This window comes from Carassius auratus, chromosome 19, assembly GCF_003368295.1.
Source record: "Carassius auratus strain Wakin chromosome 19, ASM336829v1, whole genome shotgun sequence".
NCBI lineage: Eukaryota > Metazoa > Chordata > Actinopteri > Cypriniformes > Cyprinidae > Carassius > Carassius auratus.
The window spans coordinates 2,709,232-2,736,530 of record NC_039261.1 but is presented as its reverse complement, the minus strand read 5'-3'; the positions used below and the strand labels follow the sequence as shown (position 1 = coordinate 2,736,530).

General features: G+C 37.9%; 1 protein-coding gene across 1 annotated transcript in view; it reads right to left on the bottom strand.

Moving 5' to 3' along the window:
• The window catches only part of LOC113119138 (receptor-type tyrosine-protein phosphatase U-like), a 217,742-nt gene that overhangs the window by 47,544 nt on the left and 142,899 nt on the right, over positions 1–27,299 (bottom strand). Inside the window, exons 11-18 of the mRNA XM_026288370.1 lie at positions 24,928–25,129; positions 22,375–22,477; positions 21,518–21,815; positions 10,247–10,283; positions 7,412–7,550; positions 4,520–4,549; positions 3,839–3,999; positions 1,346–1,533 (exon numbers count right to left, since the gene is read on the bottom strand). Of these exons, the coding sequence (XP_026144155.1) occupies positions 1,346–1,533; positions 3,839–3,999; positions 4,520–4,549; positions 7,412–7,550; positions 10,247–10,283; positions 21,518–21,815; positions 22,375–22,477; positions 24,928–25,129 (1,158 nt within the window). The remainder of the gene's footprint in view (positions 1–1,345; positions 1,534–3,838; positions 4,000–4,519; positions 4,550–7,411; positions 7,551–10,246; positions 10,284–21,517; positions 21,816–22,374; positions 22,478–24,927; positions 25,130–27,299) is intronic.

The window sequence follows — 27,299 nt, the reverse complement described above, 5'->3', positions numbered from 1 at the left end:
TGCATTTAATATATCATGTAGCTTAGAATAATAAAATAAATCCACACAAACTATAAGATAATATCAGTCATTCGAACAGTCATTTGATCAGTCATTTTCACCTTTGTAAGTCTGTATGGTTGTATGTTAACTGTTTCTGCAACTTCTGGAGCAGGCTCCCAAGAATTTCACTCACCAAGGCATATGTGCTGTGGTGATGTGGCAATATAATTGACTTGACTTGAAACCAGCCTTCGAATTCATGAACTTTCTCGGATTGCTCTTCTCACCAGCACATCTTTTCTGCACTACAGTGACCTGCTGCACGCTGCATCCGATACAAGACTTTAACTCGCATTTCGGGACAACTGACAGACAGTTGCATTGTTACAACAATGCGTAATTTGCACACCTTTTTAAGTATTTTAAACCATTTGGTACGTGCATGCTCCAGAGGGTGTATTATGTGCCCTCGCACAGTCACAACCAAAGTTCGTATAGTATAAAGCCACCTCACAAGTATTATATAAGAGTTATTTTTCATAGTCTGTTGAGCTTAAGCAACCAAATACACACAATATGATTTCTGTTGTGGGTGATGATAAATAAAACAATTCCATGGCACACTCTACTGAAATGAAGGGGAAAAAGTCAATGATTAAATCAGACACTTACACCTGATATTAAGCTACATGAAAAACAAGCTCAAATGTAGTTAGCTCAAAAGGTTTTTGGCCGGCGAATGAGGAGATTGGTGTTTTGTCTGTCAACAGTGCATCGCATTATACGGTAAAGAAAATGTTGTACTATTCAAACATCAGTTACTTATTTACACTTGCATTGCGAAAAAGTTTCCTCCAGGCTGTGCGCAGCACGTTAATCTGAGTGGAGGTGGGGTGAATTTACGAGGTTACGCTGAGAGCTTGAGGATCCAATGGCGTTACGAAGTTTTACTGACAAGCTCTTTTAATACTTACCATTGGTTAAATATTTCTAAAAACCCTCTGATTTAAAAAAAAAATTATAATAATAATAATAACAAATTCTAATAGAAATATGAAGTTTGGATAGTTTTTCACAGCACACCTGACAGGGCTTGGGTATGGCAATTGCCACACTCTGCCATATGGAAATGCCGCACCTGGAGGAGGGGTGTACGGCAAAATCTTTCTGATATTCATTTTAAGTTTAATTTAATTATTTAAATACTATTTGTGACCAATGTAGGTGTAATAACACTGCTTCAAGTTTCTCCGTTTCTCCTCAATTTCCTTGGTTGGTCATCACTGTCTTTTATATTTGACCCAGCCGTCATATGCTTTCAGAATTGCTTGTCAGAACCACCGTAACCTCAACAGAGTCTCACCTCATACTCTTGCTTGAAGCCGTAGCCCTCTCCTGTCTTCATCTGGTTGATGTGCTGGAGCAGATCTGCCACTCTCACAGCCGGGTGCAGCTGCCCTGTGTGGTACGGAGAGCTTTTTCTCCTGCAGTGCCTTCTGGGAGAACCACCTAGCAGGCTGCTGGACTCGTTCACCGTGCTGCGCTGCTCATCTGAGGAGCGGGAGGAAGAAGAGAGAGAAAGATAAACACAAACAGACTGTGGCACAAAGGGAGAGAAGCTACAGTGAGCTCATAGGTAACTTGCAAATTGCAGCAGGAGCAGCTTCACTGAAGGTGTGAATCGTAAAGGCCGAGGGAGTTTGTCTTCCCAATACTATGAATCGCAGTGTCTGTGTGAGTGTGAATTGAAGCAAAACTACAGGGGTAGAGATGTTAGAAAGGTGTTGTAAGAAGCGGACACGCTGTGCTGGTTTAACTTGACGAAGATGGCCTGTGTAGATTCATTTTTCAACCTTCTGTCTTCATTGTAAGGGTATTGCCAGATTATTTTACATGGACACGAGCTCCAGAGGTATATTACTATATTGCAGTAAAATATTACTTATAAATCATTGTCTGGTTATGGAGATTACCATACACTGATCAGACAATAATTTTCCCTCATGGTATTATTGGGTAACACTTTATTTGATAGTCTACATTATACATTCTACTAACTATTCCTGCTTACCCTAACCATAAACTGACAGTCTACTAATACTCCAATGAGAGATAACTGACGTTGCATAGTTACTTATAGTTAGCAGAATGTCTTAAATAGACTTCTGAAATAAAGTGTGACCGTCTTCAGAAATCAATTTCTGTCAGCAGTTTAACTAGCAATGCATGATTTGCAAATGAATCACTATTGAACTAATTAGTCAAAAGTATTTGCAAAAAGCTTTGAAACATAGGTCTGCAATCCCATGGGATGCGCAGGACCTGACCCAACAGAGTGCGGCACAGGACACATTTTTAATTGCTGAGAGTGGGTGTGGGAGGAATAGTGATGAATGTGTGGAAAGTGGGAGAGAGAAATGACTCAGGGGCTCCTGCAAAATACATAAAAGTCAAGAAAAATTTAATTTTTTTTACATGTTTTTAAATGTGATTATTGCTATTCCTGTTATATCTCTGCCAAGCAACAAATATGAATGTAAGTAGGACAAAATATGACATATATGTGCATGAACTGGACAGAATCTTAGGGGAGAAGGAATATCCATCCCACATAGACCTCTAGTCAATAGTCTGTATTTGGGGAATAAAAAAAGAATATTTCAAACCAATGCTACACATTCAAGTACATAACATAAGCACAAACATCTGGAGTCAGGCAGGGAGCCAGTGCTCTCATTTTACTGGCACACAACAACACTCGTCTGTTCCAGGGACGATCAGGACACTGACTCAAGAATCAAAGAGGAGTTGGAGGATTTGTAATATGTGAAAATTGAGTATAGTGGTGAATAATAGATAGATGCAAACGATGACTAACAGAGATGATCAATATAAGGTGTGTACTGTAACCATCTCACTGCTCACTTGTTCCCCATGTGTTCTAATACATGCATTATATATCGGGGAGAGAGAGAGAGAGAGAATATGTGTATGTGTGTGTGTGTGTGTGTGTATGTGTGGGCATGTTTTTGTGACATATCAGGACACAACTTTGTATAATGACATGGGTATGACACAGGTATTACAAGGAGAGGGTGACTTATGAGGACATAACCCATGTCCCCATTTTTCAAAACGCTTATAAATCATACAGAATGAGTTTTTTGAGAAAGTAAAAATGCACAAAGTTTCCTGTGAGGGTTAGGGTTAGGGGTAGGGTTGGTGAAGGGCGATAGAATATACAGTTTGTACAGTATAAAAACCATTACACCTATGGGATGTCCCCACTTTTCACAAAAACAAACGTTTGTGTGTGTGCGCAAGTGCATGGGTGCTGCTTAGCCAATGTACAATATGTCTTAGTTTTAGAAATGAATGTGGCAATTTCAAACTTGTACTTCACTTATCATAACTAAAATAATTACATCGTAATAATAAACTACCACTACCACTTATAATAGTAATAATATGATGAGTCAAATCTTCAAATTCATATTTAATATTGTTTATTTTGTCTTATTTTATCTTGTTCAGTCAATTAATCACACTCAAATTAGTGTCAAAACCGGTTTAAGAAGGCAGAGGAAAAGGTTAGCCATAAGTAACCATAACTAACCAAGATAAACATAACATAAGTTTAAAAAAAATACACAGGGTTTGAATTATCACAAACAGGCCTTAACACTTTTATTTCCTTATTTGTTTATTTATTTTTTATCATACAGTTATCATGTAACTTGGCCTGATTACTTTTATTGAGGTATTAGACCTTGGTCACTTCCTACCCTTCATCTGAAGATTAAAGTTTGTATGTGCAAGGAGCAATTCTATCCACTGTGTTTGTTAGTGTACTCACTTCTAGCAGTGCAGTTATGTGAGTCCATGAATGTGTTGGTGGTTCGATCGTCCTGTTGGAGTGTACTGTGCTCTGTTGTACTGCAGTCCAGTGACCCCAGCTTACGCGTCTTCTCCTGACGATACGTCATCACTGCCTTGTTTATGTTCACTTTCTTCCTGCTGCAGAGTATGAAAGACAACAAATAAAGAGAGAATGAAAGGACTGTAAATGAGAGGAAAAGAGAAAATACATCATTTTGGAGAGGATTAATAATATAAGAGGATTGTAGGAAATATGCCATCAGCAGTAATAGGATCTACAGCTTTAAATGGAGGTAGGACTTAGCCAGGTCAGTGGTTGTAGCATGATCCCATGGTTTTGCTACGGTGGTTGCTAAATGGTCAAAAGTCAAGATTTTCCTATTTCTAGATGTGACAGTGGTCGCACCTCCAATATAAGCCTATGGGTATTCTATCCATTTATTTGAATGTATAACAGCAGTAAAACGCCTCTCCTCAAGCCACATATCTTGATCAATAACACATGCATTACTATAAAACAGCACTACTGTATATTGAAAACAGGGGAGTTATTGACAACAAAGAGATATACTGAAAATTGGTCTAATCTCCAATAAAGCAAAGCTAAACAACAGCAGCGGATGAGAAAAGAATGGAACCTGATGAGGTAATGACTTACGGGTAGTAAGGGTAAGAATAGATGTCCCTTCTGGAGAGCATGATGAGAAACATAAAAAAAAAAAAAAAAAAAAAAAAAAAAAAAAAAAAGAACATGCAGGTTAGCCTTTCTTCTAGTACATTTACATCTATGCAATTGGCAAATACTTTTATCCGAAGCAGCTTACAATTAATTCAAGCTTTACATGTTTTAAATGCATGCATTCTCTGGAAATTGATTTGCTGACCTGTGCTTTTACTAGAATCATGCTCTAGTGTTTAATTTACAAGCTAACAGGCAAGTTACCATGTCAATTACTCAAAGATGCTGAGATAAACATCTGTCTTTAGCTTCATGCCAGATTCCGACACATACAGCATGAAAGCACACTGGTTCCCAACTGGTTTCATTACTTGGCTTTATTACAACTCTCTCAAATAATACTGTAGTAGGTGGTCACAATTCAGCAAAATCTGAATGAACAATTGTTTATTATTTTTGAGTTTCATATTCATTAACAACAGGAGAATCTCAGTGAATTAGAATGTCATGGAAAACTTGTACATTAAATAAATTCAAAGCACAGAGACTGAATTAGTTTAAGTCTTTGGTTCTTTTAATTGTGATGATTTTGGCTCACATTTAACAAAAACCAACCAACCAATTCAATACTTCATAAGACCAATATATATATATATATATATATATATATATATATATATATATATATATATATATATATATATATATATATATATATATATATATATATATTGGTAAGGACTCATTTTGCTTTAATTACTGCCTCAATTCGATGTGGCATGTAGATGATCAGTTTGTGTCACTGCTGAGGTGGTATGGAAGCCCGAGTTTCTTTGACAGTGGCCTTCAGCTCATCTGCATTTTTGGTCTGTTGTTTCTCATTTTCCTCGACAATAGCCCATAGATTCTCTCTTAGGTTCAGGTCTGGTGAGTTTGCTGGCAAGACAAGCACACCGACACCAACACCATGGTCTTTTAACCAACTTTTGGTGCTTTTGGCAGTTTGGGCAGGAGCCAAATCCTGCTGAAAAATGAAATCAGCATCTTCAAAAAGCAGGTCAGAAGAAGGAAGCGTGAAGTGCTACAAAATTTCTTGGTAAAGGTGCAGTGACTTTGGTTTTTAAAAAACACAACGAACCACACCAGCAGATGACATTGAACCCCAAATCACAACAGACTGTGGAAAATTAACACTGGACTTTAAGCAATCTGGGTTATGAGAATCTCCAACCTTCCTCCAGAATCTAGGACCTTTGTTTCCAAATGAAATACAAAACTTGCTCTCATGTGAAAAGAGGACTTTGGTCCACTGGGCAACAGTCCAGTTCTTCTTCTCCTTAGCCCAGGTAAGACGCCTCTGATGTTGTCTGCGGTTCAGCAAATTCTTTGACACGTCTGTGTGTGGTGGCTCTTGATGCCTTGACTCCAGCCTCAGTCCATTCCTTGTGAAGTTCACTCAAATTCTTGAATCGATTTTGCTTGACAATCCTCATAAGGCTGCGGTTCTCGCTGTTGGTTGTGCATCCTTTCCTTCCACTCCACTTTCTGATTACATGCTTGGATACAGCACTCTGTGAACACCCGGATTCTTTGGCAATTAATATTTGTCGCTTACCCTCCTTGTGAAAGGTGTCAATGATTGTCTTTTGGACAACTGTCAGATCAGCAGTCTTCCCCATGATTGTGTAGCCTAGTGAATAAAACTAAGAGACCATTTTGAAGGCTCAGGAAACCTTTGCAGGTGTTTTGAGTTGATTAGCTGGTTGACATTTCACCATATTCTAATTTGTAGAGAATTGGTGGGTTTTTGTCCAAAATCATCACAATTAAAAGAACCAAAGACTTAAAATACTGTCTGTGTGCACTGAATTTGTTTAATACACAAGTTTCACAATTTGAGTTCAATTACTGAAATTAACTTTTCCATGAAATTAAATTTTATTTTGTATATAATTGGTTTGGCTTCTTTAGAACTTAGTTATTGCCTAAACTCTTCATTTTCATAAATTGCAATGACTTATTGTTATGTTGTGCTTTGGACTCATGTACTGTAAGCATTTCACATATAAAGGGGACACTTTTATGCATAAATGTTAGAAACAATTTGAAAACGACCATGCTAATTTATATTATGACTAATTTTTGGTAGAAAATCTTCACTTTAATGTTGTGGTTTTGTTCACATGCAATATTAACATGCAACTTTTTTATCTACTTCAGCCTTTTGCCATGCTGGAGATTATCCGCCAGCATTTAAGGTGGGAAATGCTCTTATTCACACATGAGCATTACCTGTATGTGTGAAAACACTCATTATCTTCTCTCAGCGAGTAAACCAAAGAGCTGTACTTCACATTCAACATGAGTCATTAAATTATAGCCTGCGAAAAACATATTTCCACATATTCGGCCAGTCATTACAGCAAAATAAACCTCAGCATAGTGTGGCGATTACTTGTATGAAACCAAAGGCCTTTATTTTGAAGTAATGACCAGCTGACTATACATTATAGCATTTATTATTGTGCATGTGCAGAATACAGCGATTTACCAATCACAATGAAGTATCCCAGAGGCCCACATAATAATAGTGAATAATGCAGTTCTGAGGTACTTATCGTACCTTCCCTCGCTGTTCCCAAAATGTAACAGAAGATTTAGTTTTAGACTGTTAGAATTGGTCATGTCTGGGCAATATTTCAGCGGTGAGTTTTGAGCCGGCTCTAATTTAATAATTTAAAACTTTGAAGCTGTGTTAAAGTGTTTTGAGCACTGGTTCTGGCCACCACTGCTGCTGGTGTGCTGTGACACTGTAAGGAACATCTAGAATTGGATTAGATTTTAAGTGAATCCGAGTCCACACATGCTCACCCTTTCTTCACAATAACCACAATGGCTCCCAGCAGGAGGATGAGCACAACCAGCCCCCCAGCACAGGCCCCCAGGATCAGCCCCATGTCCTCGGCATGCTGGGAAACCTCCAGAGCTCGCTTATGGTCCTTACAGGCCTCTGAGAGGAGAAAGACAAAGAGTCAATAAATGGAAGTGAGAGAAAGACCAATGACTTCATATGATGATTATAGCATGGTAATGGATTTTAGAATGTTAATGTATTTGGTCTTTGTGGAATAGATCTGCTGTAAAGCAAGTACAGGAAATTGCTACTGCCGATGCATATGGTGATACAGTGCTGTGAGCATTTAAGACATACTGCTGCTGCACAAATAGCATATATAATAACCCATAGCAGATCTACACAGGTGGAGCTGGGGAGGTGGAGGGTCCAGATGTGCCAAGTTGAACACTGTGAATATCATCAGTTTATGTTAAAGACTCATCAGCCTCTACAATCTAAATTTTCATGACAAAAGTTTGAATTTAGCTAAATATTAGCATTTCAGTTAAACTACACAAATATTAATTTAATTCTGCTTTTACAGCTATTTGAAATATCAAAAACATAAATATGATTATGTTTTCTCTAGACAATGTACAAGTCTGATAGTGGTCCTATACTTAAAACACAATTTTAAGCAATTTCTCAGAAAATAAGTTTACATCGAGAAATATATTTGAAAATCATCAAAACACTGAAAATACTGAGATATAATTTGCCCAGTCAAAGCCCTAATACTCCAGCACAAAACATTATCTCAAGCAGCAGATGAGCATTAGAAGATTAGAACAGAGGCCAGGTAATGCTGGCAAAGCATGACTGCATGCTAATCTGCTAAAGGTATCGCAGCGGTTGGAGGGAGATGAAGAAACAGTTTATCAGCATCAAGCAGCACATGAGCGAGCCACAGGGGGGGAAGATCAACCCAGGGTGACTTTGGAGTGAACAAGCCGGGGTTCTGGCAAATTGGGGTCAGGTCAGTGATGCATGGGTGCCAGTTTCTGGTAAGATTATCAAAAGTCCAGCTCCCAAAACTGAGCATATTGAAGGAATTTTCATAACCAAGTTTTTACAGCCAACTTTGACTCCTTTCCCAAATATTATGATGCCATTCGGGCTTCATGTTCCTTGAGAATAGCACAGATTTAGCCAAAGCCGATATTATTTCAAGTCAAAAATGATATGGGAACAGGCTGGAACATGTACAATCTAGTGTCTTAAATTCAAAACATTTTAGAAAGTTTGCCCACTCTGAAAAACAACCAAGGATTTGGATGTCTCGTTCCAACAGGTTTGGCAAGAGCAACAGTTATTTTTTTTATATTTAATCCAGTTCAGAAAGAAACAGCCTGCACATATACAATCTGGCAGCATTTCAGCAAGCCCAACATTCAACCATTCGAGAGTCCCTTGATGACGGCTGTGCCTACTGATCACAAACTTGACCAAGAGAGTCAAGAACTGAAACTGTGTTCTTCCAGTTTTGTGGATCTCTGTATTTTCTCTCTCTGTAAATGCAGTCAATTTCCAAACAGCTCCAGAGAACAGCATGAAATCTCTCTCTCGATTAATTTAAGCCCCTGTGGTGCTTCCAAAAGCAGAAATTGCCATTTGAAAAATCACAGGGATGGAAGTGCATTATTATGCCATCTGCTGTAGTGACATTAATTACAATATCATTGATGAAATAAATTCCTAAAAAAGGTAATACTAAGGTTAAAATTACATGTGATCCTGGGCCAAATGACCAGTCAAAGTGTCCATTTTTTGAAGCAATGTACATTACTAATCAAAAAATAAGTTTTGATATATTTACGGCAGGAAATTTACTAAATATCTTTATGGAACATGGTCTTTACATATTTACATCATGATCTTTACTTAATATCCTAATGATTTTTGGCATAAAATAATGTATGCATTTTTGTTTACTGCTACAAATATACCCCAGCGACTTAAGACTGGTTTTGTTCTGGTCCAGATTCAAATATTTGGTGGGCTTTGGCAGTATGTTAGTAGCACCTATTTGCAGCATGTACTTCAAATTACTCATTTTTGCACTGTAATTATATATTTAAGAACTAACACCATAAAATAAAGTGAAACTCTAATTTCTTAATTTCATAACAAGCTGAAAGATGGTAATGGAGGATTTAGTCACAGATGTGTAGGCATTCGAGACTCAGACAGTGTGTGTGTGTGTGTGGGTGTGTGTTCAGCAGTACCATGTCTATTAATAGCGAAGCTCCTTCATGTTAACTGCTGTGAGAACAGTGACGTTGCCACCTTGCTACTAAGTGTCACATAGCTTTTTATATTTTATATTTTATCGATAGAGATGTGGGAAAGTGTTGATAACATTTCAGTGCACATGCATGTTTACTGTATGTGTACAGTATGTGAGTATGTTAATGATATCCCACTATTTTGTAAATGTGATTCTGTGACACCTGAGCTGAAAAATAAAAATAAAAAAAAATAAGTGATTCAGCTGATTCCTACTACTTCTTTTTGGCTTTATCTGTTCATCTGCTTTTTGTTCTTCAGTCTGTTTATATTTATGTTGTTTCACTATGCCAAACTTGAATGAGATTTTGTAATATTTGAATGATAATACCAGGTGGATTGTGCCCAACTATCACCGCTGGCGTTTTGAGAAAGAGCCACATTAAGGTAACAAATACGCCTTCATCTCTTGCCAAAGTGTGAGCGAGTCCGCAGCAGGGACATTTGGTTAGCATTGATGTATATGCGCTGTCAATGAGACATGCCCTCAAGCGTGTAAACATTGCAGATAAAGAATGAATTACCTTTACGAGCGATCCGAATGCAGTTGATCCTGGTCTCCTAAGGGGGAAAACAGAGAATGGATACAAGTTATCAGGGCTATCTGAGGGTGAGAGCCTAGCATGTGTGTGATTTATGTGAATATCTAACTAGAAATCCCACGGGCAGCCAGGATTAAATAGAAATGCCTTTAATGGCATGCACTAGCAAATGAATGAGAACATCAGCTGGACATGAAGGCTCAGTCAGGCTGTTATACTGTCTACAGTCGACATATGTTGTCTGCTAAGTCTAGGGCTGTGAAAAAAATCGAACGCCATTGTCATGCACATCTCATCAGTAAAGACGCTCCTGTAATTAGAAGTATATCTCCAGCATGTGCGTTCAGATCATGGTTGCCAGGTTTTCACAACAAATCCTGCACTGTTGCTTCTCTAAACTAGTCCAAAACTAGCCCAATCGCGTTTCCAGGAGGTTCCCAGATAAAAAAATTAACTTTCCGTGGTTAAAATTTAAGTTTTATGGAATGGTTGCCTTGGTAAAATTCACATTTTAGGGTCTAAATATCACGTTATTGGTATTGTCGCTTTGACCCGCGGACATGAAAAACAACCACAGACAACATTGGCAACATTGGTTGGCATTTACTACACAGAGACTTAATTCACTGACAATCTACACAAAATCTATGTTAAAATCGGTGGCGATTCTTTGTCGATTTTGAAATCGATTTTGTGTTAGTTGCCGGTAGACTATGGCTCTGTGTAGTAACTGCCGCTCCACCTGAACCAGTGTTGCCAAGTCTGCGGTTGTTTTTCATGTCCGCGGTTCAAAGCAAGCCCAATACCAATAACGAGATATTTAGCCCCTAAAATGTGAATTTTACCAAAACAACCATGCCAAAAACAAAATGTATATTTTAACCCCGGGAAGCAATTTATTTATTTTTTTATCTGGGAGCCTCCTGGAATCGCGATTAGTTTTGGAATAGTTTTGAGAAGCAACGGGGCAGGATTTGTTGTGAAAACCTGGCAACCCTGATCTGAACACACGTGCTGGAGATGATACTTCTAAATAAAGGAGCGTCTTTACTCGATTTTTTGCACAGCCCTATCTAAGTCTACATCCCAAACAGTGACAAGCTGTTGTAGCCCTAAATGTATGATTTGTGCATCTATGATTTGAATAGATCGATCATCAACATGATTCCAAGTTAATATACAATGTTGTAATGCAAAAAAAAAAAAAGTATCTTGGCCTTATGATGCGTCTAAAATACTAGATTTTGGAACAGATCCTAAGAATCCAATCCAGCTCTAAGCATCTCTCTCTCTCTCACACACACACAAGATGAGCTACAGGGACACATTATCAAATTAAGATTTACAGGTGGAAATTGTGGCTTTATGTGGCAATTATGCAGATTCATCTACCTAGATTGGAGTCGAGACCTTTCTCACCCAAACTGCCTGTAAATTGCCTTTTAAATTGAAAACCAGCACTGAGTTGCTTTCTCCTCCCTTTCACGGGGGCAGATGTGACATATTTACCACCGTATTTTAACATGTCATTAAAACATGTGTTCGGCAGTCCTCTGTCGAGGTTGTGGGGCACTGAGGGGCAGCGCTGAAATTAATTGCTGTCAGATGATATACAGTATGATATGCAGGTCACGCTCAACACTGCTTTACAAGTGGCTGTTAAGGATGGTGATGCCCAGCTATTTCTCGAAATTCAATATGGTCAATATTCAGAGTGAAAATGCGTCTGTCTGTCACACCTACAAACGTGATTGACTTTTATGTGTCCGTGGGAATGTGAATAGCCACTGCATAATTCATAATGTCAGTGGAGTGCAAAAGTTGCTGCATAATTGGAGGTCCTCTCAAGTGTACAGTGCAAACAATGTGGGATGAGTTATGAAGTGAAGTTTAAAACGTATTAGAGGGATTAAGGGTTTGGAGCAACACTAATAGTGAAGCTTGCCTCTCCTACAAATAAATGATGTTTTATTCTTAAATGCATTTGTCTATTTTAAAACCCAACACTTATGCCTTCTGAGCCCCAGTAAGCCACTTTAGTCAGAGTAATTACTGTTTAAATTCAGCGCGAGTCTAATAGAGCGAACCTGCACCTAATTATCACAAATAATTGTCAAAATTAGAAGCAACAGCACAGGCAAACATTCCGCATTACTCATGTTAAAAAGATTTATTTAGGCTGATTAAGATGGAAATGCGTGCAGGTCATATAAACAATAACCTGAATGAATTTGACTCATCTTGTGCTAGAATAAACTCACTTTAAGAGGTGTGTGTCAGGCAGCGCTGAGTGCTTGATGCTGCTGTTTATGACCTATTATGTTGTATTCATTATTTCCCATTAGAGGAGGGATTTCCAACACAATCCCATTATTGGATACAATGGTACCTTTGTTTTGTTTGTAGCGGTGAGACAGCTAGCCAACATAAGCTAAGTGTCTTTGTCTTGCTCTTTTTTTACTTTAGGGACACTAGACAGTCATTTCCATGACAAGGAGACAGAATACAACTCCACAGGCCTCATTAAAATGACAACTGATGATCAAATGCTTCTCTCTATTGCGCTTGCAGAGGAACTTTCATGTACCACAGTCTGGATCTCTGCGTATCACCTCAACACAACAAACAACTGAAGAAGCAGCATCCTAATAGAAGTAAATAGGATGTTATTTTGTGCTCAAATGAATCATATCCTTAAATAGCTTTCCAAGGTTGCAACAGAAGCCGATTATATCTTCAGTGGTAGTTATTTACTCTCATTAATTGCATAAGCATACATATTTTATCACTGTATATAGTTTACTTGTGTGCCATCTATTTCCCAATCCTCCACCCAACATCAAAGTTGACTGAAAACTAAGAACTGGTTTTGGTGCACTAATCAAGCTTAAGCAAGAATCGATACTGCTGGACTTGTAAAATGTCTTAGACCAAGAAGGGCAACCTTCCAGCAGAGTTTACGTCTTGTCCTAATTAAACACATCTGAACCAGCTAATTAAGGACTTTAGGATCACCAGAATGCACTTTTTTCTTCTTCAGTACATTCAGTACATTACAGATGCCTTAAACTTTGCTCTTGGAGAGTTTGGCTTCAGCCCTAACCTATACCAGCTAATCAAGGTGTTCACTTGATTGAGAAGGTTGGAACTAAAGGTAGCATGAAAGTGTATTCCCAGAAGCAGAGTTGAAGACCTATGTGGTAGGCTGATGACTACAGGTAATGATACATTATTGGTCAGAATGACCTAAAACACAAAGTGATGATACCCAAATATCTTGTTTTCAGGTTGCTTAGCAGGTTGTAGAACACTAGGGATGTGCAACTCCATTTCTGAAGCTGATGTAATTTGCATATTTATGCAAAGTCAACTTTATAATGTATTAAAGATACATATGAAGCAGCTACCAATGTGATGTGATGTGATACGATTCACCCCTATTATGATGCAGTACAATCCCATTTCGGATCGATTACACACAATACGATTCAATGCAATATTATGCAATGGGGAAAATATATGATGCTACGCAATTCAATTTGGTACAGATAGTTAGCTTTTATTTCTTTATTTATATTTGTATTTATTTTACAAATTGCATAGTTTTTTTAATAAAAATTTCCTTCTCTCTTATAAAACCCAAAGTGTTCCCTAACATTGGATTATATAAAATATAATATATTGGTCACTTTCTAAATAATAAAAGTATAGCGCGTACTTTAATTATATATAATTGCATAATGATATAAATATAAGTCCGTTTTTTCTAGTGCAAATACATGTGTAACAAGCGGACTTGGAGACAGAAGGTTAGTACAAACCAGATTCCAAAAAAGTTGGGACACTGTACAAATTGTGAGTGAAAAAGGAATGGAATAATTTACAAATCTCATAAACTTATATTTCATTCACAATAGAATATAGATAACATATCAAATGTTCAAAGTGAGACATTTTGAAATGTTATGCCAAATATTGGCTTGGTGGGTTTTTGTTAAATGTGAGCAAAAATCATCACAATTAAAAGAACCAAAGATTTAAACTATTTCAGTCTGTGAGCATTGGATTCATTAAAAAAGTTTCACAATTTGAGTTGAATTACTGAAATTAAATAACTTTTCCACGGGATTCTAATTTATTGAGCTGCATCTGTATGTTAGAAATGATGCAACACAATATGAATGCAACCTCCCTACAGAACAGTACTAGTCTACTAAAGATAAAGTGATGCAAAATAATCTTCACAAATGATTATCAAGAACAATATGCTATGTGCTATAATATGCTATATGTCAAACTGTAAACTAAGGACACAACAATAATACCCAAAATAAAGCACATCGGGTAAAATAGTCTGTAATACTCATAGTAATGGGAAAACCACCATGCCTAGGGTGGCAATAACATGCAGGTATCGCACATAATCGACCAATCGTGGGGCTGCATGTGAGAAGGTGAGATCTAGAGAGAATGTGAGAATGTGTTTGTTCGTTCGATTGACTTAAAGCGTCGCAGCGCACAAATCCCCAAAAAAACAAAGTGCGCCACAATGCTTCAAGTGAAACGAACTAACAAACACGTGAATGTGATTCGAAAGCATAAGGAGCCGTCTGCTCTGCTCTTTATAGCTCTAATGAATGTTACACAATGATCAACCTGCACAGTGCAAATAGCCAAAACCTGGATATTTTAGGCATTATTAAAATTCTGTCTGGGACGTGTCCCTTATGAGCAGCGCATATGGTCACCCTAACCATGCCAGAACCATATAAAGTTTGCAATTGTATACAAGACATATTTGATCCATTTGAACCTGGGAGTTTTGCCTCTTCATATTTAAAGAGAGCAAGCAAAAAGCTCATTAGCAGGTAGGCAGCTAGTTTAAAACGGATTTAAACATTATCACCAACAACTGCAGCTATCTTTCTTATCATTTCAATCTGATTTTTATTTCCATCATGAGTTGTTCATTCGATAGTTTCCCTCCATTCTCCAACTCAAAGTTATGTAAAATAAAAAGGGAGTGTCTTAAATTTCGAACATAAGTGGTCACAGGAGATAAGTGGTCACTTATTCTCAGATGGGAATAGTAATGCCTGTTTTGGTTAAAGACTTGCACTGAAATGCATCTTAATACCAGGTGGAACAGGGTTTTTGGGGTATTTTATATAATTTGCAGGCATCGGGGAGCTGCTATCAATATGCCAGAGGCTCTTGGATATTCTGAGGGCGGTGGGATGTCGGAGATGGGCTCTTGTGCTTGATGTCTCAAGTGAGAATATTAAATGGAAAATGATCTGATGAAAATGCCAGGAAAGAACCATCAGTCTGGTCTCAAAGAGTTGATGAGCTGAAGAGGATATAATGCGTTGCCTTGCAAAGAGTTCAAAAGCTGAATAGACCTTGATAAGACCTATTCTGAAAGCACACTAAAGAATGACTTCTTCGGCTTTTAAATGATGGCCAAAAGAGTATGACACCTTTATGATTTAGATCAAATGGATCTTGTCAGAGAGAAAACAAATTGTCACAGACTCCATCACCTACGTTCCCTGTTTGAACACTCCTGAACAAGCTGATGAATGCTCAGCCATTGATAGACATCATAGGTCTTCTGTAGGTAATCCATGGAAAGTTGGTATCTTCTTTATGTGGCAATGTAAGAAAAAACAACCAGAGGATGTGAGCAAAAGGCTATTCCCTGTTTGATGAAGCTGTGTTAAAATATTGTTTGCCATCTGAGCACTTACATCTATCACATAATGGGGAAATTGAAGAGTACATTTTATTGAGTTTAGTTTTGGTATAGTGTAACCTATGCAATACTTTAAACTGTATAAGTTGTAATCTAGCATTAATAGAGCATGTATGAATTTGTTTCAGTACCTCTTCCCAAATCTCATTTGAGATAGTAATTTAGGTATCATTTCCCCATACTACTTTGAGATGAATTTAAGACACTGCGAAATGAGAAACAAACAAAGAAACAAACTGTGTCACCACATGTTTATCTAATGGAGGTTGACCCAAAAGATCATAATTCTCATGATCCTGAGGCAAATCCTGAAACTCATTAAAAAATGTTTTATGTAGCAGTGCACCTGTAAATATCAAAAACAAAAAATTGATTGGGAAAGATCAAAGGCTTTATACAAGTGTTCAAAAGTGGATTTTTAATTTTTTTTTTGCTTAATATACAGCCACTTTGCATGCATATACATGAAGTTATCAGAAGCTCGATCGCTAATCGGCCAGAACATCATAATCCTGGCATTAGGAGCCCAATAATAGTGACAGAAAACGTTGCACCAGACCACCAAACTCTTCTGGATTCTGCAAATGGGCCTTAGAAATTCTATGAGCTTTAAAGCCCCAATATTTATTACACTTAAAATATTCAGATCATCAGACTAATTGTATTTTTACACAAAGATAATGCAAGTAAATACAAAATGCATTTTTTAAATGATGATTTCATTTATCAAGGGAAACAAGCTGTCCAAACCTTCCTGGCCCTAAGTGAACAATTAATTGCCCCCTCCTGCTAAATCATGAAAGAACTGTGATTAACCACATTATTTTATAAAGCCGAGTTAAATTTCACTAGACACACCCAGACCTGATTACTGCCAGATATGTTCAATCAAGAAATCACTTAAACATACTTAGAGCAACACAACATGCTGCGATCTAAAGAAATTAAAAAGTGACATGACATTCAGCCAAGTATGGTGACCCATTCTGACTCAGAATTTGTGCTCTGCATTTAATCCATCCAAAGTGCACACACACAGAGCAGTGAACACAGACACACACACACTGTGAACACACACCCGGAGCAGTGGGAAGTCATTTATGCTGTGGCACCCGGAAAGCAGTTGGGGGTTCGATGCCTTGCTCAAGGGCACCTAAGTTGTGGTATTGCCTGCCCGAGATTCAAACCCACTACCCTAGGGTTAGGAGTCAAACTCTCTAACCACTAGGCCACAACTTCCCCTGCATCCATGACATCAATAGCAGATAAGAAACAAAATAGTTTACATGTATCAATTTGGAAAGGGTTATAAAGCCATTTCTAAGGCTTTGGGACTCCAGTGAACCATGGTCAGAGCCATTATCAACAAATGGAGAAAACTTGGAACAGTGGTGAACCTTCCCAAAAGTGGCCTGCCTACCAAAATTACTCCAAGAGTGCTAGGACGACTCAAAAAAGAACCCAAAACAGCATATAAATTAAGGTCAGTGTTCTTGATTAACAACAAGAAAGAGACTGGGCAAAAACAGCATCCATGGGAGAGTTGCAAGGCAAAAGCCACTGCTGACCAAAAATAACTAAATGGCTCATCTCACATTTGCCAAAAAATATCTTGATTATCCCCAAGACTTTTGGGCAAATATTCTGGGGACTGATGCAACAAAAGTTTGCGGTGTGTGTCCCGTTACACCTGGCATAAAACCAGCACAGCATTATTTGATTCAAAATTGGATATCACAATCAATTGAGATGCTGTGGCATGAACTTAAACAGTTCATTTATGCTCGAAAACCTTTCCAGTGTGGCTGAATTAAAACAATTATGCAAAGAAGAGTGGGCCAAAATTCCCCCACAGCGATGTGAAAGACTCATTGGCAGTTATCGCAAACACTTGATTGCAGTTGTTGCTACCAAAGGTGGCACAACTAGTTAATAAAGTTATTAATATTATTCACATAGTGCACGTAGGAAGGTTTGGACAGATATTTTCCCCTTAATAAATGAAAAAAAATATTTTAAAACTGCATTTTGTATTTACTCTGATTATATTTGTGTAATATCTCTACTATCACTACTAACACTTGAAGAGCACACAATGTACGTCGAAGGAAGGCCTATCCAACAAATCTACGCCATGTCCCTCTGACCTCTACTACTACGCTCTCTATTCCAGTTGGTCTCTGGAACTGCCAGTCTGCTGTTAACAAAGCAGACTTAATTTCTTCTATTGCTACTCATTCCGGTCTCAACCTCATGGCACTGACTGAGACCTGGATCAAACCTGAAGACACTGCCACTCCCGCAGCCCTCTCCACTAATTTCACTTGTCCCACACTCCTCATATGACTGGGAGGGGTGGAGGTACTGGTCTCCTTATATCAAAAGAATGGAAATTTGATCTTCAACAATCAGCTTGAGGTAACATTTCATTTGAATCACATGCCATTACTGTAACCCACCCTGTTAAAATCCACTTTGTGGTCATTTATCATCCCCCAGGTCAATTGGGAAACTTCTTGGAGGAGTTGGATGTGCTGCTGCTTTTCTGAAGATGGTACTCCTCTGGTAATGCGTGGTGACTTCAAAATCCAGCTAGATAAACCCCAGGCAGCTGACTTCAACACTCTGCTCGCCTCATTTGATCTCAAGCGAGTGTCTACTACAGCGACTCACAAATCAGGCAACCAACTGGACCTCATCTACACGCGCTGTTGCTCTGTGGGCAACTCTTCAGTTGGTCCACTGCACACCTCAGACCACTTCCTCATTACTAACCTAGCACTTACTCCTGAAGCTGCACACAGTCCAATGCAGGTCATCTTTCTACAGAACCTACACTCACTCTCTCTTTCTCGCCTATCCTCTGTGGTTTCATCCTCACTTCCTGCACTCTCTCAGTTTTTCAGCTCTGGACACAAACCGTGTTATGGACACTCTTTGCTCCACTCCAACTTCTTGCTTGGACAACTTTTGCCCACTGTCGTCTATTCAGCACTCACCACCCCATCTGCTCCCTGGCTGTCCGAGATTCTCCGTAAACATCGTTCTAAACTCAGGGCTGCAGAGAGGAAATTACATAAATCAAGAAACCCTGCCGACCTCAGTGTGTATCAGTCTCTCCTCTCTTCATTCTCTGCAAATGTCTTCACTGCTAAAACATCCTACTACCACAACAAAAATAGCAACTGTTGTGATTCTCGGAGACTCTTCAAAACTTTCTCTTCTCTTCTTAATCTGCCTCCCGCCTCCACCCACAAATAAGACAATAACCATCAGTGAACAGGTCTCCACACCTCAGACTGAGGATAACTTCACAATGACCAATGCACACGCTCTCTCCTCCTTCTTTCCACTCTCAGAGATGGACATTTCCAAACTTATCCTGTCCATTCATTCTACTACTTGTCCACCTGATCTGATCCCCAATCACCTCCTTTAAGTGATCTCTTCTTCAGTCATACCTTCACTTACTCACATTATCAACTCCTTTATTCACTCTCGAACATTTCCATCAGCATTTAAGCAGGCTCGGGTAAGCCCACTGCTCAAGAACCATCTCTAAATCCAGTGCTTCTAGAAAACTACAGACAGGTATCCCTTCTTCCATTCATTGCAAAGACACTTGAGCGAGCTGTGTTCAACCAGCTCTCTATGTTCCTTGTACAGAACAACCTCCTGGACAGCAACCAATCTGGCTTCAGAAGTGGCCACTCAACTGAGACTGCCCTGCTCTCGGTTACTGAAGCCCTGCAACTAGCAAGAGCAGCTTCAAAATCCTCAGTACTCATCTTACTGGACATGTCTGCTGCTTTTGACACCGTTAATCACCAGATTCTCCTGTCCACCCTCAGAAAGATGGGCATCTCTGGAACTGCACCCCTGTGGTTTAAGTCCTACCTCTCCGATAGATCCTTCAGTGTGTCTTGGAGGGGTCATGTTTCTAAGTCACAACAACTTGCTACTGGGGTTCCTCAAGGCTCAGTACTTGGACCATTTCTCTTCTCCATCCACATGACGTCATTAGGATCTGTCATTCAGAAGCATGGCTTTTCTTATCACTGCTATCCTGATGACACCCAACTCTACTTCTCATTCCAACCAGATGACCCGATGGTAGCTGCTCGCATTTCAGCCTGCCTGAGTGACATTTCTAGCTGGATGAAACCATCAGCTCAACCTTACTACCCAACTCCTGGTGGTTCCCATCATTTCATCACAACTTCTCTATACAGCTGGGTTCATCAACCATAACTCCTTCCAGGACAGCCAGAAACCTAGGAGTTGTGATGGATCATCAGTTAAGCTTCACAGACCATATTGCTACAACGACCCGGTCCTGCAGATTTGCCTTATACAACATTAGGAAGATTAGACCCTTCCTGTCAGAGCAAGCCACCCAACTTCTTGTCTAAGCTCTTGTTCTCTCCAGACTGCACTATTGTAATGCTCTCCTGGCGGGCCTTCCTGCATGTACTGTCAATCCTCTGCAACTGATCAAGAATGCAGCAGTGAGGGTTGTCTTCAATGAGCCAATAAAAGTTCACGTTACTCCTCTCCTCATCAGGTCACACTGGCTACCAGTAGCCGCTCGCATCAAATTCAAGGTACTGATGCTTGCCTACAAGATGACCACTGGCACGGCACCAACATACCTAAATTCACTAGTTCAATCTTATGTGCCCCTCCAGTGCTTTGCAGGTGAACGATGCCTTGTAGTGCCATCCCAAAGAAGTTCTAAATCACTCTCACAGACCTTTTCCTGGACTGTGCCCAGCTGGTGGAATTATCCTCCAATCTCAAATGAGTATTTACTCATTTTCAAGAAATATCTAAAGACTCATCTTTTTCGCCAGCACTTAACCAACTAATACTAGCAATTTCTATATTTTCTTGTCTTTCATAAAAAATAAAAATAGCCCTGGCTATGCGTTCTGTACTAGACTAACTGAGATTTATCTTGGCACTTGTATACTGATGTTGTTCTCTTGTTGATCTGATTGCTTATATTGTTCTAATTTGTCGCTTTGGATAAAAGTGTCTGCTAAATGATTAAATGTAAATGTAATATTAAAACTTGTTTGATGATCTGAATCAATTTAGTGACAACTATGCAAAAAATAATATAAATAAATAAATAAAAACACGGAGGGGGGCAAACACTTTTTCACACCAGTGTATTTGTGTGCTTTGGGACTTTGTCTTGTTGCAACTCTTTGTAAAATGTTTTGTAAGGATATTTTTGGGGCCTGAATACGTTTAGTCATGCCATGACATTTGTGCTTTTTTCAATAACTTACGAAAATCTTACGAAAGTCTAATATCACAGTAAACTGCACAATCAATCACTCAATCAATCAATCAACCAATCAGCTGTGTTTATGGAATACTTCTATTTAATTATTTTCATTGGCTTCTCTTCCCAAGCTTTCTCAAAGAAAACGTGTACTTACAAGGAGTGCATATGAGTGTTCATTGGGCAGATGTGATTGTGCACTCACCCCTCTGAAGTTGCTGGAGGCCTGGAAGTAGATGAGATAGTTCTTGCTGGGGTCCAGTGGTGTGTTCCAGTAGCCGTTGTAGGTGTGGTTGTCCCCTACAGTAAACGGTGTAGCCTCAGGTAAGCTGCTGGGCGTGAGTTCGGCGGTGTAGTAATGAGGCGGAGCACCATTTGCCCCTCCACCTCCTCCGGGACTCTCCCCATGGGAGGAAGGAGCAGGGAAACACTCCATGTGACCCAGCTCCCTCCGCCTCACCTTTCTGGAGCTATCCTCCTCCACCACAACCACATGATAGGAACTGTACAGGAGGATGGAGCAGACTTTACACTCTGAAATGTACTGCACTGTATTGCCACTCACTATAACACGTGACTTCACGTGCTTAGAGAAACAATCACACAAAAATATAAAAAAATAAGTAGATTATACCATGAGATGTTTATTTCATGGGATATGCATTTTTTCTAACAATAGTTTACTGAACAAATTGCTCTTTCTTTAAATAAATTAAATTAGAATACTTTTTCTTATGGATAAAAATCTACCTCATCTTGGTACAGGTACACATGCATACCGAACCGAAAGACCCGTACCAGAATGTGTACACCCCATTACACCCCTAATATATATATATATATATATATATATATATATATATATATATATATATATATATATATATATATATATATATATATATATATATATACACACACACACACATATATATATATATATATATATATATATATATATATATATATATATATATATATATATATATATATATATATATTTTATTATCCCTGAAAAAAAAAAAAAACTGTAATATGTTATATATATATTGCATACATTACCTCACAGGTGCTCCTCTCCCCAAAGCTGGACGCAGGAGTACAGTTATGGTGCTTTCAGATTCACTCAGTGGAGAAGGGACATCTTCATAATCAAACGCTGGTGCTGTGAAGGGAAATGAAAAGAAAGAACAAACAGATGTAATTAAGAAACTGATTTCTGTGCCAGAATGAACACTGTCTGAGTGACTTGAGATCTGGACCAGTGAACTAGTCTTTTGTGCTGGTCCACAAACTGTACTGACCAATTTATTTGTTTATATTGTTCAGCTTACTGACTCAATCAGTTAGTCATTTCAACTCTGTGATTTGTTTGCAGTTAACAGCTCACCGGAGGGGAAGAGTATCACTAAACAAATTCCTAAAATATAAGTTTAGAATGACACGAGGATGAGTAAATAATGACAGAAATTTCATATTTGATCATTCTTAAAAAAAAAAAAAAAAAACACCAAGTAACTGTAACACAAAAATCTTTCAAATTAGTCTTGGTTTTCCACTGACTTGAAGAGAACAAAACCCACCCCAGACAGAGCACACCACACAAGGGCAATGGAGGCGGATGAGAGCGATCCACAGTCCTTTATACAGTCTCTTGAGGGGTGAACACAGAACAGAGCTCCTGCTCCCATTTCTGCTTATTATCGGAAGTCAATTAATGAGCCGGGACAGGGAAACGGGTCAATGTCTCGGCCTTCAGCATACCAAAACAAGCCGAAAATCTAGAGTCGAAAGAACGAGAGCCGCTATCACTGTGCTAGTGTTAGATCTGAGGACTAAATGATGGTATGATTGACTTATAGGAAAAAAACCCCAGAAAGAAGCACACAAATAAACACATAGAAAAGTTTCACTCAGCTGGATTACTGTGTGTGTGTGTGTGTGTGTGTGTGTGTGTGTGTGGGTAGGTGTGTGGAGATATTTAAAGGAACGGTTCATATAAAAATTCATCTATTTGCCCACAAACCCATTTAATGCAAAGCAGGGAAGCTACAGAATGATTTAAGACTTTGTATTCAGTGAATGAGTTATATAGACAAATAAATTAAAAAAAGCTGCTGCAATCAGTTATTAAAACTTAAATTTGTTGAGATAACTTATCCAGTTTAACTAAACTAGCATTATCTACATTTATACACACATCCTTTTTAACACATTACTTAGTCTAATGTAGGGCTGTGTGATTAATCGAAATCATAATAAAATCACATTTTGAGTGTGGGCACATTTTTTTTTTTTTTTTTTTTTTTGTTAACGGCTCAGAACGTTCAATACAATAATGCGCTCTTGTTTCTGCTTCTGAACCAGGTACACATAACTTACTGTATACGCACTGCAGACAGAGTACGTGTGAACCTTGGGCAATACATATATTGGGCAAAACATATAACACCTGAGGTACCGCTACAGTGAGCTCTATGTCCAATGCATGGCAAAAAAGAAAAAAAAAATCCCTGGACACGGGTTTTATTTATTATTATTATTATTATTATTATTATTATTATTATTATTATTATTATTATTATTATTATTATAATTATTATAATTATTATTATTATTATTATTATTATTATTATTATTATTTGCCATACTGTATGTCTAGACATTTTGTTTGACATCTTTACTTAGTGATTATTTTGTCTTATGTCTGTTCTAGAGACATGTTACAACCTTTTGATAAAGCTGTCATTGGTTTTCTTTTGGAAATGTGTTTCAAATTTACACTGAATGCATTTATGACTGTCTGTGTGTGTCAAAATCATGATTTTAAATCGAAATCGCAAAATTGTTTAAAAAAGGTAATTGTGACTTTTTATCTCACAAATATTACTTTTTTCTCACAATTCTAACTTCTGACTCTGATATGATTTCATATCTTGCAATTTGGTAGAAAAAAGGAACAATTTAAACTTGCATTGCAAGAAAATGTCAGAAATATATATATATATATATATATATATATATATATATATATATATATATATATATATATATATATATATATATAAAAAAAGGCATTTTTGTGTGAACTATTACTATTATTAGGCTGTTCAAGCAGGATTGAGCATAAAACGTTCCATTGTTTGGTCAGAATTAACAAAGGGGCCAAAAGTAATCAGTTTTTCTTTAATTTTAAGTTTATTGTGCAGCAAAATTTGTACCCAAAGCCTATAAGTTCATTGGTGGAAAAACGATTTCCCAAAAGGATCTGCCATTTCCCCTTCAGTTTACTCAGTTCTCTCCTCAGTTTGTCGACTTAAGCCTGGGTAAACCTTGGTATCAATATTTCTGCTGTTCAGAGAGTCATTCTCGCCAAAAGAGTAGCTTTTGGCTGGCTGCGATTACATCTAAATGAAGTCCAAATAAAGTCAGAATAAATCCTGAACCAATTAAAAGGCCCTCGCAGGCGTCTTACATTCATTCCAGCGATAAAACCAAAGCCCATCTACTTTCTAGTGGAAAACTTCTAATTAAGTACTTTAGATTCAGAGAGACGCGACAGAAAGCCAGCAAAGTTGTAGGTTTTTTGATGCCTCTCATATCCCATTTCCTCACCTGAGATATTGGTGGTGATTTCAGTCAGCGCGGTCTGGCCAAAGCCCTTGGCGGTGCGGGCGCGAACAGACACCAGGTATGTGGTGCCGTGGTGAAGCCCGGAGAACATGTGGTATGTCTCATTCTTTAGTTTGGAGACGGTGCGTCGTGGGCCGGGAACGTTGATGCTGGGATCTGATGATTCAATGCTCTGGTAGCTGATCTAAAAACAGGAAACAGACAGTGAGTCCAGAGGAATTGAGTGATCAGTGTTCATGCATTGCTATCCTATAGAGTCCAGATTTATTTTACCCACAATAAAACCTGATGTCTTCACTTGCATAACTTTAAACAGTAGCAATCATGGAGTCTTATTCCAATCAGTAATGACAGTATATATATACACACACATATATATATATACATATACATACATATACATATATACACACATATATACATATATACACATATATATATATATATATATATATATATATATATATATATATATATATATATATATATATATATATATATATATATATATATTTGACTGCTTTAACCCCAGCTGAGATTTTACAGTTCCAATTTCATTCATGTCACATTTGTTTTATACATATATAAAGCTGTACATCTGAATATATGTAATATAAAATGTAACTCAGCAGGCATGTGTGTTTTCATCCAGAGTTAAGGAAATTATTTTGGTAACCGCATATGGATCTAATGGCAATGATTCAAAGAATAACCAATTTCTAATTATGTCTCCATTATATGGTAAAATGCCCCTACCCTCACATGGCTTATCATTGGAAAGTTAAACATATAAGTAGTAGCTACTTTACATGGCTGCTTGCTTTAATGTTAACTAGATAAAAAGCGTTTGTGAAATATAATATATCATACAAACCTATAAAAGGTCTACAGTTATTTATATACACTCAACACGACATTGTGCTTTTAGAAAATAAAGAAAATAAACAGGGTGCACTTTCTGGCGTTTCGGTCTCTGTGAACAGGAGTGTGTCACAAAACTGAACGAAACTCAGCATATACTTGCCTCTTTCACTATGTAATCTGTATTAAAGGTGCATTTCTCTCTTTAAACTATGAACTATTTATTATTACATAATTAATGCTATTTATTCCAGCACATTCAGTCTTTACTTTTGAAGGTGTTGTTGCTGCAAGCTTCAATGCGGAATAGGCTAAATACTTCATCATCCCTCTCAAGATCCATCAACAGAAATTACACGCTCCATTTTGAAACTACTTTTTATGAAAATGCTGAGGCAGCAAATCCACCATTAAAAAATCATTACCAAATCCATCAAGAGAACGAAGAGCAGAGTGAAGTAAAGCTCCACACATCTCTCCCAGACAAGCACGGCGCATAAGCAGACGCTTTCATGTGTTCATGCTGACAGCTGAGCAGGGAAATATAACCAGACTAAAGCACTTAAACACAATCGCCCCATCCGACAGACTCTGCAAGGTAAATACGCAATTATGTTTGTCCCCTGACTAATTGAGGCCTGGAGAATGAACTACAGCATGATTAGCATAAGAACACCTAGACTCTGTGAACAGTGAAGAGAGTTTACACACACTAATGACTGAGAGGAAGGACGAGGGACAAAAAACAAAACCTGAAAGTGTAGAAAATCTCCTCAACCAATCTCTACCCAGCCAAATTTCAATTCAGTCTGAAAATGTGATTCTGCAGAACAGTTAAACTAAAATATGCCTCAATGCCCCAACCCACTCACATGCCCCAACTGTTTCAAACGCTGCATAAACTGTGCGTCATCAGTACAATGTGTTCCTGAATCATTTTTCACAACACTGAACCAATATTTGCCCCTTTCATTAAATTGCAATTCAATAACTAACAAAGGGGAAGAAGAAAAAAAGCAACATTTCAAAGTGCTGTCAGACCTCTCTCCACACACACAGATACTGGAAAACACCAACAAGGCTTTGTCTGTAAAAACCCATGTAAAAATGAAGTGCTGTTCTGAACCGGCACTTGTTTTTTGTTACTGTGTTTGCAGATAAATGGATGAAAGAAAAGCCCACAAAAGTGTACTTAAAGAGAACTCACTTTGATGACTTACTTAACACTTTAAAACATCTTTAAAAAGTGCACTTTGTAATCATATCAAATTGAATCATGTTATAATAATATTTTGTCATGCTTAAAGAAGTGCACATATTTCGACTAACAAACTGCATTAAGCACATGTACAGTATTTGATTATAATTTAAACTGTTGTTGTGCTATTCAATATTCCATATTCCGTATATTACTATAATTTAAATGAGTTAAACTTCAAGTACTGCACATCATGCAAGTTTCAAAAGAAAATCACACTAAAGTAAAATTATTA